This window comes from Poecilia formosa, unplaced genomic scaffold (assembly GCF_000485575.1).
Source record: "Poecilia formosa unplaced genomic scaffold, Poecilia_formosa-5.1.2 Scaffold305, whole genome shotgun sequence".
NCBI classification, from domain to species: Eukaryota; Metazoa; Chordata; class Actinopteri; order Cyprinodontiformes; family Poeciliidae; genus Poecilia; species Poecilia formosa.
The window spans coordinates 587518-603919 of NW_006800244.1; the positions used below are offsets into that span (position 1 = coordinate 587518).

The 16402-nt window shown below is 40.1% G+C and overlaps 1 protein-coding gene across 3 annotated transcripts in view; it reads right to left on the reverse strand.

The window, feature by feature from the left end:
- The window catches only part of ldb1a (LIM domain binding 1a), a 22550-nt gene continuing 6148 nt past the window's right edge, over window positions 1–16402 (reverse strand). The window contains exons 1-11 of one of the 3 annotated variants that reach the window (XM_007572621.2): window positions 9042–9321; window positions 6119–6221; window positions 5731–5775; window positions 4315–4390; window positions 3694–3796; window positions 3413–3585; window positions 3205–3327; window positions 3032–3109; window positions 2808–2931; window positions 2126–2268; window positions 1015–1254 (exon numbers count right to left, since the gene is read on the reverse strand). In XM_007572621.2, the coding sequence (XP_007572683.1) occupies window positions 1039–1254; window positions 2126–2268; window positions 2808–2931; window positions 3032–3109; window positions 3205–3327; window positions 3413–3585; window positions 3694–3796; window positions 4315–4390; window positions 5731–5775; window positions 6119–6138 (1101 nt within the window). In that variant the 5' untranslated portion in view covers window positions 6139–6221; window positions 9042–9321 and the 3' untranslated portion in view covers window positions 1015–1038. Of the gene's footprint in view, window positions 406–1014; window positions 1255–2125; window positions 2269–2807; window positions 2932–3031; window positions 3110–3204; window positions 3328–3412; window positions 3586–3693; window positions 3797–4314; window positions 4391–5730; window positions 5776–6118; window positions 6222–9041; window positions 9322–16402 lie in introns of those variants that run through there. The other 2 variants (XM_007572622.2, XM_007572620.2) reach the window with 2 other exon arrangements.

The window sequence follows — 16402 nt, forward strand, 5'->3', positions numbered from 1 at the left end:
CCGTTAATAGTGGAAAACAGTGCAAAGAAAATCCTGGGGTGTTATTGTTTGCTTGCCGGGTTTTTTTTCAAATACTTTACATAAAAAAAAAAGAAATAAAAAAAAAAACAGATCTAAAATATAGAAAATAAAAACAACTTTGTGGCGTCTGGTGCTCTGGTCCAGACATGCTGCGTACCGCCTCTCTCCAGTACCTCACTGTTTGGGGCCACAGATGTAGGCGACAGTGTTTGTTGGTGCGTGGACTGGTCTGTCTGTCTGTCTGTGGGTGTGTGTGCGTGTGTGTGTGTGTGTGTAGGAGAATGTGTGAGAGTGTGTGTGTGTGTGTTAAGAGAATTTGCGTAGTGGTTCTCAACTCCGGTCCTCAAGCTCCGGCACTGTACAGGTTTTTGTTCCAACCAGGTCCTACAAAAACAAATAATTGAGTTTTTAAAAACTGAACGTTGAATTTCGACACTTTAAGTGCACATAGTTGGATGTTTACAGCCTGCAAAAAGGTCAGGTTAAGGTAATAATTAAGGCTAAGCATTTTTCTTTCAGTGACAGAGAGACCAACAGAAACAATGAGGTGCGTCTTCAAGGGGAGGGGAAAAAAAACAAGAAACGCACAGCTGAGAGACCCGAGGTTGGAACAAAAACCCACCGACGTGACCGCAGTGGTGAGCACCCTGATGGGACACGTCGACACTGGCTCAGCTTTGTGGTGAGAGTGGACGCGCAGGCGAACAACACCGTTACCACTCCTTTAAGAGGACTGACAACAGCCAAAGCGACGGAGGGGGACGAGGCTGAGCACCACTAATTATGTGCAACAATCTGCAGGAGATAGAGTTTTGCTTCAAGCGTCGGCCCACCAGCTTTAATTCCTCTCACTGACTCTGCTTTCCCAGCGACGGTACAGTTTTAAACATCAATTCAATAGAAGTGCTCGGTGCAGCCCTCCCTCATCCATCCTGCTATTGTCATGGCTGAGGCAAGGTCCCAGAAGTTTTTAACTTTAATTTTTTATTTTTGACATCTGGCTTAGATCTCAGCAGTCTACTGGGAGTTGTCATTCTTGCTCTCCTGACTGGAGGGGGCTTTGCTGTTCCAGGGCGAGTGAGCCCCTAGTGCAGGCGAGCTGTTGAAACTGTCCTCATCGTCCAGGCCATTCGCCCCATCGTACTGCGTGTTCTCCAGCCGTGTGATCAGACGCTCGTCTTCGTCACCAAACTCCCCTCCCATCAGTGTGGGCTCTCCCACCATCATCACATCCTAAAGGGGACAGCAAGGGCCGGTACACATTATCCCCATAATACTGGGGGGGTGCTCGCGCAGTGAATGGCTGTACGATGACTTAATGGGAGGATTTTTTTCTCCATGTGGTCCAGGTGCAAACCAACTGGGTTCAGTTTTTAGTCATTCAAACTGATCCTAATGAATGAAACGCATCATATATGCTACACAAGTAACATTTCACGGAAAAACAAAAACCTCTAAATTTTGAGCGATTAACCAATTACAGTTAAACTTAGCGGGGCAAAGGTTTTGTTGGGGCATCAGTCTGGACTATTCCAAGAACCAGGGTTGACACAGTTGGGCATCCCTGATCCTTGAGTGCTGCATCACAGGGGAGTCAGGGGGGGGTTCATTCCACCTCGGGTCTCATTTGCTCAATCAAGCAACCATGAAGGCAAAGACAGCTGTTATGTGTGAATCAGGCGCTTTGATGAGCTTTGTTGTAGCCAACACCAAACCCAACTGTTCCAATGAACAAATAAATAAATAAATAAAAAAAATAAAATAAAAAATCACAGCAAGGTTATTCAGCTACACGCCCCAAAAATACATTCTGCTCTAATCAAAGAGTGAGATCTCATGTGCATCCTCGACATGAACTCTGGCACCAGAGGACCAGGGACTGCCCGTTACTGGTACACATGAGAAGTCTAGCATGTCACTAATTAGGTTTAAGTTTGGGAAGAGTAAACTTATCCCTGAACCCCGTCTGAATCCAAACCGCATTTAGACCGTCCTCACCTGCTGCTTGGTTTACGACACATCGAATTACTTTGTAACCTCACTGCTCTTCTGCTTGTCACAATCAACTGTAGGTCAGTCAGGAGGTAGTAATGCTTACAGGTACCTGGTTGGAGAGTGAGAAACTGTTGGCCGGACTCTTCTTTTTGCTGTTGCTGTTGTTATTGCCGCCTCCGCCGGAGCTCACGTTGCTTCCGCCGGACACTTTCCTTTTCCGCCGCTTGTTTGGAGCTTGTCTTGCTGGCTCGGCTGCACGCAGATTAGAGAAGGTGCGTTTAGTTTAGTGGAATGGTTTTCATGTCGTCTGTGCTTCTGAAACTACAGTACCCAGCTAAAGTATTCACAAACCCCCTAATGGTACAACTACAAACTTCAGCTTAGTTTATTGGGATTTTATGCAACACATGATTGGAGTGGGTATAAAAGATTAACTGGATGGAGGAAATCTGACTTGAAATGTCAATTTCAAGTCTTGCCACAGATTCTCAAAAGCCATACTCATTTGACCTGCCAACAGGCTGTTTATGAAGACGGAACGTCAGGCAAATCTTTTTAAATAGAAGAGCATTACGCTGCTACCACCAAATTTGGATCAACCTCAAACACGGCTCCATCATTTTTCTTCCACATCACAATTATGTACTGTGTTGTGCCACACAAAATAGAAAATATATATATTTAGGCTTCTGATTGTATTCTGACAATAATAAGTTTTCAGCACATTGCATCATGGAATTGGTTGGTGATTAGAGTATAGTTTAGGAGCATAATATGCACTCAGGGGTTACCTGGAGGCGCGACCATCCTTTGCCACTTCTGGAAAAGACAGGTTTTCAGACAGTCTCTTGGACTCAAACTGTAAGTCTTGTGTCTGGACATCAACTCCTGCATCGGCTCCAATATCACACATAGCTTCAGGGAAATAAAAAGCCAACATATATCAAATTTTACCGTAACACTCAAAGTGAGGGGGGGGAGGGAGAATAGAAGGTTTAAAAGAAAGCTTTCTTACACGGAGGTAGTTGAGCGTCGAGTTGGACAGCCCACACCTGGTGATGTTTTTAGCTAGCTGATCGAGCATCTGAGGATCCTTGGCGGTTAAGATAAAAAAGGTGAATTAATAAAATAGAATATGGAGCAAAATAAGTTTTTAATGCATGCAAATTTCCATTAGTTCACACTTACATGCATAGCCAAAATGCTCCTTGGCAAAACCTCTCTGTGTTGCCTGATGCTGAAGTGCCATGTCTTGATTCTCATCATGTCGTCAAACATAAATTCTAGATACAGGCGACCCTCAACACACACCTAATTCACAGGAGAGACGGTCAGAGGAACTGGAGAAAATTAGCTTTGTATTAACCGAGTAGGAGAACGGTACCAAAACGTTTACCTGTGTAAACATGGGTTTGCCATTTTGAGTCACCATGGTGCATTGGTCACAGTCAAGAGACACAAAGTTACTGTGAAAAGACTCCTTTGGATGCTTCAAAACGTAAAACAGTTCTGTTGCACCTCCCTCAAAAATACTTCTGAAGTATCGAGGAATCAACGTCCTGCCGATTGCTGTGAATAAAATAAAAAAAAAGAACAACGTAAGAAAACACAGCAGAGAAACAAAAGAGACAGGACATCAAACAAAGTCCACATAAGCAGAAGTAAAGTATCTCTCACTGTATCGTTTGGGGCCGTCTTCCAGACAGAAAGTGACTGTGAGCATGGCGTCATCCTCAAAAAACTCTGTAGTGAAGGCATCCCACCAGAGATTGTCACAGTCCTGAAACCATATGTAGATTAAACTTTAACCAAACTATCAGAAGTGGTTGGAGAAGGAAAATATCACGTCGTCTACAGAGAAAAGGAATGCAGGAGAATGCGTCTAAAACTAATTAAATACACCAAAATCTTAAAAAAGATCTTGAAACTCTTAGAATGTATGCTTGTTGTGCAACGTCCAAAAAACAAGTTTGGCAAAACACTTTATACAAAGCATGCATCCTTGCTTTGTATAGTTGAATGCCCATTAGACACTGATGGGCATTAAACTATGGGTAAAATTCCAACAATGCTCAGTGGTCAGCTTAGATGGGCTTGTTGTCTCATCTACACTGAGAGCATAAAAGGTACAGCAACTTCAAAAATCATGAAACAGACCACAGGTAACAGGTAATGTTTTTACTACCATGTAGAGTATCTGAACGTGTAGGACTTTAGGAGTTCACCTTAGGTGAGGCAAAAAATGTCAATAAAAGCTTTAAAAAGTACATTTTGATCTGAGCTAGAAACAGCACTGACCTCTGTCCAATTCTGTAATCTTTTGTTTAGCTCATATATCCGGTAATCCGTCTGGTTCCCATACGGTGTGGGTCTCCTGAAACAATAAGATGAGTCAAATGTCAAATGAGTAATTAATAATAATAATTAACGAGCCATCATTTGTGGCACAGAACAGGAAATGTTTAAAACCTGAAAACATTACTCTGAACGGAGGAGTTAATGGTCATCTAAACATAGGAATGTTTTGTATTTGCAAACGGTTAAATCAAATCACCCATGTTGTAATCACAGTGCTCACATTTAGGTAAAGAGCAGCAAAGTTTAGGCGAAATATTAAGTAAAGCGTAAATTTCCCCTCTTGGTGTTCTGGGAGAAGAAACCCTTTCATCAAAAATAATTTTGAGGAATACACACCAATAACTCTGCAATATGATAAAGTGTTTATTTTCAGAGATGTACATTTAAAACAATCTGATGCTCCGGGATTGTGTCTCGTTAGCCAATGTGAATGTAAAAGGAAGCCATCATGCAGCCGCTGTCTTGCGCCATAGGGAGATGTCTCGTATGCTTTTATTAAAAGTGATTTTAATTCTGTTGAGCGAGAAAGTGAGTGCAAGCGTTCTGAAACGTTCACAACTTCTTGCTGTACAAAGCCTTGTTGTAAAGTGAAACTTAACTCTGTCACTTTCCTTTTCTTGCACTAAAGTGTTTCATCTTCATTCGGTTTAGTGCAGTTATTCCTTTACCAAACATTCGGAGTGACTCGACAAATTTTAAAGAGTAAAACTAAAGCTGTGACAAAATAAGCGATTAGAGTTTAACAGCTTTTTATTTTTACAAAAATAACCTTTTCCCCTCACTTTCGTGCATCCGCATGGGAATTGAGATCAGCACAGTTTTCATTAAAAATCAAACAGTCAGGCATTTTAGTGTCTGTAGCGACATGCTTTGGTTCTGAAACATAACTGCCATGAAACAATGTGATATTCGTGCTGCAGCGTTCTGATTTCACCGACGGCTCATTCTGGAGTCTGAAGCAGCAACACTCCAGCATCAGGAGACGTTCTCGGATTCAGCTTGGGCTGCATATTAGCAACATAACTAATGATATCAATGAACACTGTGGTTCTATCATATTTAAATAACCCTCGTTTTTACTCACTCAGAATATCCCTACCGTGACGACTTTTAGAATCTCAGTCACTAAGAATCAGCATCAGACATGGGGATCAGCATTAGGGAGAACTTGAAATATAACGCGTCAAGAATTGCTTCCAAGCTGAAGACGGATTATTTGGAGTAATTGTATTTGGAAAAATTGTGACAAATTTTCCAGGATATTAAGTTCGGACAGAAAATATATCTGGATTGCATACATAAAATGTGCATTCAGACCAACTAGATGACCGTATGTTCCAAGCTGAGCATGCTCACCCCATTCCAGGCTCCATGTATGACGGTGGGTACATAGGTGTAGGCCTAAAAGTGTAGAAAAAAAAAAAAACCTTACAAATGTAGATCATATCAAAAGACTTAACTCTTTAAAGTAAATGTTGTTAATCACATTTAAATTTTTAAGATGCAAGGATCGAAAACATATTACTTATTGATTTGTATCTGTAAATAATTCAAAACTTGATAGTAGAGAGTAAGACTAAACAAAAACAACTGAACAGGACACAAATGTACACTTATATAGACCAAGATAACCAATTAGTGAATTAAAAAAAAAAAGCAAAAGAAAAGGAAATAAAACCAGTGTATTGTTGAGTTGTTCCAAGTTTTAGAAAACCTCCCCTTCAACGCTGAAACTGACACCTACCCCACATCTCTGTCCAGCATAGCGCCTGGGTGGAAGGGGGGAAAGCTGCCACCGTTGGGGGGTTCCTTAGGAGAGTACAGTTTGAATGATTTTGACGAACAGCCTGCACAGGGAAAAAAAAAAAAAAAAAGAGAGAGAGAGAGAGAGAAAGAAGGGGTGGGGGGGGGAGGAGGAGCAGAGAATTAAAAAGGAGATTTAGATTACTTTGGATTTACTGCATTCAAATCACAGCATCAACTAAGTAATCTAATGTTGGATGATTTGGTTGCGATTTGCTCAAATGAAAGCATGCTGCAAAAACAATTTCCTGCCGCATTCATTATCTAATGCATCTTCAATCTACTAAATGGACAAGAAAACAAATCATCACGAGGACATTTATTAGCCTTCGCACATCTGAGGCAAATAATCAGTCAAGTAGGCAGATGAAAGCAAAGGTGGCCTGGTTTGTTGTCTTTTTTTTGTACCTTTTCATGCAGCCATCTGCATTAGACGTGTTATCCCAGAAGAAAACAATCTTTTTACTCTTTGTGTATGTGCGTGTGCATGACTCCCCCCTTAAGTTGCACAGAGTACCCATCCCCCCCTACTTCATACGCTGGCTGCCGTTAACCCTTTTTTTCCCCTCAGACAACCCAGCCATGTTCAAACAATGTTTAAAAAAAAATAAATCTATTCTGCAGCTCTGCTTGAGATGCATATGCACAACCGGCATGATCCAAAACTTCATGTAATCATGTTCAAACAAGAATATTTCATAAATAATCACAGTACTGAACTGAAAAAGCAAGAGAGTGTAAGCTCTGGAAATTTGACCCAGATTTGGTAGACACAGCTCTTTTTTTTCCCAGCTTTGTTTTTCCACAAATGCAAACAATATCTCTAATGCATGATGAATTTCACGTGTGCAGTCCGGATTCTTTGCAGTCATAGATGTCACACATCCTAAAAGCTTATTAAACGTGCGCTTTCTCTGTTAAAAATGTTGACACGTTACAGTTTTCAGATCAAATATTCTCAGACAAGACACCTGAGGGCAGCGCAATGTTCCTGTAATTCAATATCTATACACAGCAGTCTGTCTCTGTCAGTTTGGCAAAAGAAAACAGGATCACACCTAATTAAAAACAGCAGGGGACACACACACACACACACACACACACACACACACACACACGACAAGGAACGCACACACGACAAGGAACGCCAAAGAAAGGATCAAATCTTACAGGAATTTCATTTCAATATTTTCTCATCAGTTTTTTGTGCAGTTATAAAAGGGAACTGTAGGGAGACTACTCCCCCAAATGGTGATTGCAATACACACGTTAACTTGAGTAAAAAGGGATGCCAATCCCTTGAACAAATAGGACCCCTCCTTCATTTGCTTTCAACCTCTTCCTCCTTTCTTCAGCAAATCCAAGAGTCAAGGCAGGTCATTCTCCACTCCCTATTATGATAAGGGCTAAACCTGCAGTGGGGAAACTCAACAATGGCATTATATGCTTTACATCTGACCTTTTCACCTGCTCCCCAAGAATCCTGTTCATTAGTCCCAGACTGCATTTGGTCCTACGTTTAAACTCTTTGTTTCGACGAAGTAAATTTATGCATATCGAAAAAGCACTGCAGTTGGTTAAAAAAAAAGAAAGAAAAAAAGCTGTCATCTTTTGAAATCTTTAAAGTAAGCATTAAAGATTATCATAGACATATGCTTTGATGCATACATTCAAATGACCTTGTAGCTAAATTTTCTATTCAAAACTTACTTTCCCAATCATATAGCTTGCAGAACATCCATCTGTCTTGCTTTGTGTGATAAAAAAAAGACTACATTAGTCAGAATATGAACTGGAAGGTAAGACCAAATAGAAGAAGAGAAAAATAAATAAAAATCAGCAATTAGGGAAAAGTCAGGAAAGGCACCTTTGGTAAGCATGGAATTTAATTGCTTAGAAAAATAAAAACAAATCACTTTACTAAGACCTAATATATATAGTTTAAATAGGCAAAATCCACAAATGTTTTATTAAAGAGACAGATTCAAATAACCAGCTAATGTTAAAGTAATAAGAGTTGAAGGTAAATTACTGCAGCCTTTAAGCAGCTTTCATCCTATGGGAGCTGTAAAGGCATCTCAGGCAGTAAATTAGTCCACCTAAACTACTTTACTGTAAACAACACTAGCTTTAGATCAGACCTATCCACCCCCAAAAAACATCATATCTAAAACAAAACGACCCATTTACAGCTATTCAAGGCATCAAAAGACAAATGTTCACAGATTTTCAAAGTCAAAACACTGTAAAAAAAATAATAATAATAATAAAAATAAGTCACAAGCATCTCTAAAGCAATTAAAGCAAGAAAAAAAACACTAAGTTGTAATAACCAGGTTGTTAAAGTATTTTTTTATATATATAGATGAAAATAAATAACTCATTCAAACATATGAGAAGTGCTGAGGCGCTCCAGATCTCACAGAGGTTAACTCCACATAAAAAGACCTTGGTGTAATTTAGTCCGCCCAAACTCCTTCACTGCAAACAATAGAGCTGCATCCAGAGGATGGCCCTCAGCCAATAAAACATCAATGTGCAAACACTCTTCAGCATACTTCCACAGCAGGTCAGCGGAGTCATGTTATACCTCTGTGAGTAATAATGCACCGTATGCATTTAACAGTGTGGCAGCATCCAGTTTACCTGTCGGGACCAGGCGTGAACTAACTGCTGGGCCGTCCTCATTAACGGTAACCGTTTTAAAGACGGATGCCATTGCTAAGCTATTAACCTACTAGCTAAATGACCACCATAACCACCGTACACCTTTAAGTTCTTATTGTCAATCAGCGACCCGTTTCAGTGTTTCATTGTTACACAGGCTTGCAACTGAACATGTATAGCTAAAAGTTTTTAGCTACCTGCAGAGAAAGGTTCGGAAAAAGTCGGCGTCGTTCAACGCCTCGGCTCGGTGTTTCTCGCCAGCTAGCCTCGCTGCTAGCCGGAGCGGCAGGATGGAGAAAGCTCCAGCGTTTACCGTTGATAATTCACTCTCAAGGTCCAAAAGGCGGCGGCCATATGACAGAAAAAAGCCTCCCGCTACTTCCACCGATTTCAACCGACCTGCAATAATACAATACCTACGTTTTAGCAGACATTAGCTAGGAGGACTGTGATACCTATGCTTGTACTACTACAGGACCCCTTTGTTCCTGCAGCCGAGACGTGAACAAACGAAGACCCCGCCTCCTCCAGGCTCCTCCGCCCATCCCGACTCACAGAGCCGGACAAAAACAGGCCTCCCTCCCTCTCTCCCTCACTGGGCCCCCAATTTGTTTTGTCTGGAACTCATCAGCGCGCCAATGGCCTCCAGCATGGAACAAGGTGGGTTCCCATTGAGAGGAACAATTCTTTTCCCACAACGCAATTTATCTTATATTAAAGAAGGAAAATGTTAAGAAATTTGCAGACTTATGCTGTGTATGCCGTGGCTCTCAAAAGACTATACACACCACTTTTAAAATGCCAATGATACTATAATACATCATCAATTTGTTCCATATGTAATGTGACATTCATCCATTACAATTCAAATTGAGTTTTTAAAAAGCTGAAAAAAGCTAGATGCATAAATCACTCCTTTAAGTGCATAATTAATTGAAAAACCTTTTGTTTTTTTTTAGCATTCACTATTCAAGATCTATAGGCTTTTTTCCCCTCAAATTTGCCAAACAAATAATTGTTTGGATTGTGTCCTACAGAGTTGTACGTGATAATATTTTAATCACGAAAAGTCTCTGGTCTAAACTTCATAATGAGTAAAAAAGATTCTTAATAAGGTCAAAATCTCTCTCAAAGTCACTTAGGTTGATTAAAATGTTCCGTTCAGAAAATCTACGTAATGCCAGCCAACTTTTCAAATGCCTCCTTATTTGGACTGCAGCTCTAAGCCTGTCATAGCCTTAAAGTTATGTGATCTGCAGCCTCACTTTCAGTCAATATCCACTCTCGTGTTTACAAGCAATATATCTGAAGGATAGAAAACCTTTTGTGGTCTCAGGGTGCATTTAAAGCTCATTTGTTGAGGCTTTCACTTTAGCTGCCACTCAGTTTGTGGAACTCAATAAGGCTGGAATGCAGCAGAGTGAAGAAGTGCATTTGACCTACAGCTGTTCTCACTGTATAAATCCCACACCAGGCACAGAACAAAAACATAAAATGAAAGTGTGAATGTAGATTTAATATTCCATCAAACAGAAAAGCACAATTACAGTGTCTTAGACAATTATTCATACCGCTAGCTGCAACTTTCTCAACTTTTATCCTGTTATGACAGTAAGCTTTATTTTATTATATTGGGCTTGCATTGCTAACACAAAGCATTATGTGGGTCTAAAGTTAGCATACTTTTTCACCAGCTTTTTAGTGAACACTACAAAGTTACATTCCTACATGGTTAAGTACGTATGGAATTTGTATTACTGCTAATAGACATTAAAGTAGGAAGTATGTTTTTATATATTTATTAATCCCTCTTTACTCTGATACCTTTAAGTGCAGTCCAACGCAAAGAAAATGGCTTGAACCATCATAAAAGTCCTAATTAAAGGTCAGCTGAGTGTAATTTAATCTCAATATAAATGCAGCTCTTTTGTTAAGATCTCAGAGGCTTGTTAGAGAACATTATAAAGCAGACAGCATCACAAATACCAATACTGCCGACAGGTCAGGGATAAAGTCTGGAAAAGTTTTAACCAGGATTACATTGTTAAATATTCTAAGCACAACTTGTGGAGTCCTTTTCAATTATCTGAAAATGGAAAGAGCGCAGCACAACCAAACAGCTACAATTGTCCACTTAAAGTCAGAGATCGGGCGACCATTACTCAGAGAACCAGCCAAAAAGCTGGTAGCCCTGGAGGAGCTGCAGTGATCCACAGCTCAGGTGGAACAATTTGTCAACTGAAAAACTGTCAGCAGCAAACGTGTGATGGACACAGCAAGAAAGAAGAAGGTGCTCAGGTCAGATGAGACAAAAATTCAAAAATTGACCTTTTTGACCAACATCCTATATCTGAAGGAAGCTAACACTGGACCTCTTTAACACATGCTGATGCTTTTCTTCAGGTAGGTGCTGATGGGAAGATGGATTGCAGTAACATAATTTGGAAGAAAACCTGCAGCAGGCTGATAAAGATGTGACTGGAACCGTGGTTCACTTTCCAGCTAGACAACTCTAAACAGTAAGGGCTGCTGCTGAATAGTTTGAATGAAAGCTTGTTCGTGCAGTTAAATGCCATATCTGCATCATGTTCTAAATCCGACTGAAAGACCTCAAAACTGAATCAACTTAAAGTACAAAATGTTCAGGAATAGTACACTCAAACACTCAGTGATAAGTGTTTGCTTCCCTGGCCTGCTGATGAACTGAGATAATGTTCCTAACTAGTTCCTTCTATGTATATAATGTACTTACTGAAGTAAAAGAAAACTGAAAAAGCCCAAAGAACAAGTCACCAATAATGACAATAAATAAATAAATAAATAAATAAATGAAAGAACATTTTCAAGAGGCACAAGAAATCATCTCCAAATACTATATTTGCTGCAATATTGTTCAAATTAAGGAAAAATGACACGACTACTCTAATGTGAACCACTGGTTCTATAACAAGTACCTATATTACATGCAGTTAATTATAAATATCAATTGCCTTCAATACAAAATGCAGCTGTTTTTCTTTTTTATTCAGAAAAGGTTGAATCTTTCAACTATAATAGTCCTAAACATAAATTAATATTAAAAGCACAAGTGCATTTAGCTAGCCCCAACTGTTAAGCTTTTTGAACATAGAAGATTTTTAGGTCTGCGCAGAATCACAATACTTAATTGACGTAATGAGTCTACAGGAGATTGGCGAAGTGGGGGGAAGAAAATGGATGGATGGATGGATGGATGGATGGATGGATGGATGGATGGATGGATGGATGGATGGATGGATGGATGACATATTTTCTCATTTGTTTACTCAGACTATGTTTAACTGGCTGGCTTTTGTGTAGAGAGCGGTTAAAGTGCAGCATCTCCCTCTGCTGGCCAGTGCTGAGAATGTGTCAGTGTGTCTTCAGACCAGAATCTGTCTGTCTACAATACCTTTTGCCTTGATGGTTATTACATTTCCTTGTGTTTGAGCTTACATTTTAATTATGGGCTTAAATATTTACAACTGAAATAAGGCCTCCTGAAGTATACAATTACAGAGGAGCAAATGTATACCAAATTAAGAAGTTGAATAAGCAGTGAAATTGATAAATTAATTTTAGGTACAACAAGATGTTTTGAAATAAAATCAGAAATAATTTAAAAACAGTCAGAGTCACCTTTATTATATTCATAGATTTCCTGATAAGACTAGGTCTGGGAAAAAGAGATGACAGCCTATTTTAGGCTTTGGAAACTGGTCTGGTACCACACAAGGTCTTATGTATCCTCCTGTATTTATAGAATATAGACTCAAAAAAAACAAAAAAAAACATGGCCATATAATTTTATGTAGAGCTGAGCTGCATTACATTCAGACCTAGCTACAACACGTTTCTTATACAAAGCAATAACTCTCTTAAATAATAATGTACAAAAGAACTAATTTATAATTAGGTTCACGAATGAATTTCTAACCTAGTTTGAGAATTGTTCAACTGGATTAACGCAGCTATCATGTACACTACCGTGGATTCAACCTGCCTTGAAAAATAAAAATACTCAGGGAAGTCCTTTCTTTCACAAATTCACAGAGCAATAGTGAAAGCTTTTTGTGCCGAACAGGATGTTCAAAATCCTGTTGCTGCTGTTGGAGACACCACAGCGTAGGCACAAACCTGACAGGGAAACTGTTGTGACAACTGACTGGTAGTGATAGCAACAAGGCAGCACTAACGCGGCGCTGCGCTCCGAGGACGCAACTGCGGGCTGACAAAAAGAAGCTCAGCAGCCTGGAAGTAGGATAAATCGAAACATGATAAATAAAAATATGGTAAATGAAATGTTCTTTTATAGTGCTTCAGGTGACCCCAAATATAAGTAAAAATAAGATGTGAAGGTTTAAATAAGGATCTCAGGTGTACAACGATGTTATATTTGAATAGTTGTTTTTGTTTTTCAGTCACTCAGTTTTAAATGGGAAACTCATATATTTAAAAAATTTATTTGCAGTGTTTATGTCTGTTTTATTATCATGAATATAATATTGCTTTTGCTTAGTGAAAGATTATATTTATCGATACAAAAATGTTATATTATGACCCACATAATCACTGCCCCCTACGTGTTCACTGGTGGTGAACTCTGCAGATTTTACGGTTGTCCGGTACACTGTCCATTAGTTTCCCTCAACAGAAAGTTGAGTGGCAGGAAAAACTATGGTGACAAAAAAATGTGCCGAAGTTCAGATAAGTCCACAATGTCCATTCCATAATTTGGACAAAGTCAAGAATGTTGCTAAAGTAAAGTTTGTATTTTGTTTGGAAACCAGTGTCCCAGAGTGGAGACACACATCATCCAAAGAAATTTAAGATCATTTTTCTCTGCTGACAAGATTTATGGAGGTGCTGTTTTAATTTTTCATCTGCACTTGGCATGCTAATTAAACTTAAATTTAATTACCAAGATAGCACGACTGAACTGACCAGCGAAATGGACTGACAGAGACTCCATGAAGAAAATATTGAGTTTCGTCGAGAAGAAGAAGATGGAGACATGAGAGCCAGTTATCCAGAAAAGCTGAAAGCAGCAATTAAACCAAGCCAGGCTTCTTAGTATCTCTGCAGAGGAGCCATAGGCTCATCACCTCCATGCTGCACTGCGTTGATGCAGCAAATCATTATTTTCAGTGGCCAAACATTTTTGTATAAAATATACCTTTTTCTTTGGTCTTAAGAAACATTACATTTAAGAAAAATAATATGGGTTTTTGTAAGTCATAATCATTAAAATGAACAGAAATAAATGCCTGAATTACATCACTCAGTAATTAATCAATATGGATGTAATTTGTAAAATAAATTAATGAACCTTTCTACTCTGATGGGGGTTTTTTTTCTAGATGTTGGAATGTTGACAACATCATAACATCACAGTATAATTATGCATTTTCTTTGCAACTTGATTCCTACTTTTAAACTGAGAAACAAAGAAGCAGATTTTTGTGATTATATCCTGTGGCTTTAGATGTACATGCTCTTTATTGATTACGTAATAACAATGGATAATTTATTGTCCAAATGCTGTAATCTGTTTTATGTTTGTAGGAGCATTCTCTGCTCTTATTGTCACACAGCAACAGGTTTCATATAAACCTTCCCATTATTTCAAAGTAACATCATCAACAAGTGTGCAGTGTGCCATTTGCTATGAGCACAGTTTATTTTTGATATTTTTGCCTGCTTATTGCTTTGTGTCCTTGTGCTTTGAGCCCACTCTCTTGCAGCCGCAGAGACACAAGTGTCTCTTTTTGTTTTCAGTCTCAGCAGCATCATCCTCTGTAGTCTGGCTCCAAACATGCCGTCGTGTTTTCACCGCTCTGCAGATCTCTTACAGCATACACTTTGCGCTTTGATCCAAATCTCTCCTTCTCGGGCATTTATTTTTCTCCCCTTCCTCTCAGCTGTTGAGGCCCATGGCAGCTTTCTTTTGCCATCCTGTCAGCCCAAAGCAGATGTGACATCACCGCAGCCCGGCGCCGCTCCGCAACCCCCCCTCTCTGATTCCCCAGCATCTCTTTCTCCCACGCATTCCTTCTTTCTCTCTGCCTCTGCACACACAGCCATTTTGATCTAACAAACAAAATCTGTGGGTTCGGAGAGAAGGCCGCGGAGGGAATGGGAAAAAGTGAGAACGGCAGTGGGAACGACGGCCGAGAGACTCAAGTGTTTTAGTGCAACAAAGATAAGGCTGAGGCTGTGGTGGGGTTGTTGTGTAACAGGAATAAAAAAAATTAAAAAAAAAGAGAGAGAGAGAGAGAGAGAGAAAAGTGCTTGCTGTTTGACTGCCATCTTGCTTTAAGTCACTTTTTTTTCCCAGTTGGGGACACTGTGACTTTCTGCATGAGGTAACGCTGCTGTTCCTGCAGAAAGGCAACAAGGGAAGCAAGAGTCAAAGACGAAGAGATGAGGGAGGGAGGCGCGGTGGGGAAGGGGGGGGGTCAGAGAGGGAAAGAGAGAGTGGTGAGCAGAGGGGAGTGCATGCTTGAGTCAGGCTGTTGTGAGGTGGGGGTATCTTCAGCTCGGAGGCAATCTATTTTTACCATTTAGCCAGAACAAAGGATGTGATTGGCTCCTCTGTGTTAGGACGAATCTCCTTCATGCATGGAGAAAAGCCCGAAAAGGGCTGATTCACAGCTAAATCCCAGCAACAGCAGAATGCCACAGGGTTGCAGAAGAACAAGACAGACGGGAGCAGCCTGTTATTTATTAGAACATGTGCAAAACTCCTCTGTTGCATCATGTGAAATCCTCACCCAGTAAGCGAAGACTTCACAAAATAGAAAGTTTAGCTTTGACTTGAATTTTGTTTGTGCCGTGAAAGTACTCCAGAAGCGTTTCGGGAGATCTTCCATCTACCCTGCTGTGAAAATGCAAAGTATGCAAACATGATGATTTGCAGCTCGTGCCTAAGAAGGAAGAGGGAGACTGAAGCATGCGAGCTTATCTGTGCGATCTACCAGCTTAAACTTGTCCTAGCAGGCTGCTCGCAGAAGTGCGCGTCTGTGTGTGAGACTGCAGGCGCATGCTTATTTGCATGGAAGGGTTTGTAGCTTACAAGACTTTGAATGATGGCAGGTCTTTCTGCTGCACTTTGTTCTTTTATATACATCCCTCAAAAACACATGGATGTGATTAAAAGTTGCTGCTCCACAGTAACGTCTGGCAGTGAAAGAAGACTGAGATACTAGGAAAACTACAGAAGGCAGCGAGAAAGCCGGATGGGAGGGAGGAAAGGGAACAAGTCAAGCAAAGACCCAACACACTGCCTGATGGGCTATTGTTAATGAATCAAGGCACCCTCATTCAAATGATTCTGAAGCCCTAATTCAATCTGCCTTCTCTGATTTTCCCAGGAGCAGATACTATAGTTTCATTTATGTCTAATACTCACTCCCTCGTGCCACACAGTCTGTCCCCTGCTCCCACTTTTTCCACAAACAAAGCAGTGATCTTTCTCTCTCTCAGTAGAAGATAAACTGAGACCAAGAAAAAAAAAAAAAGAAAATATTTATGCATACTG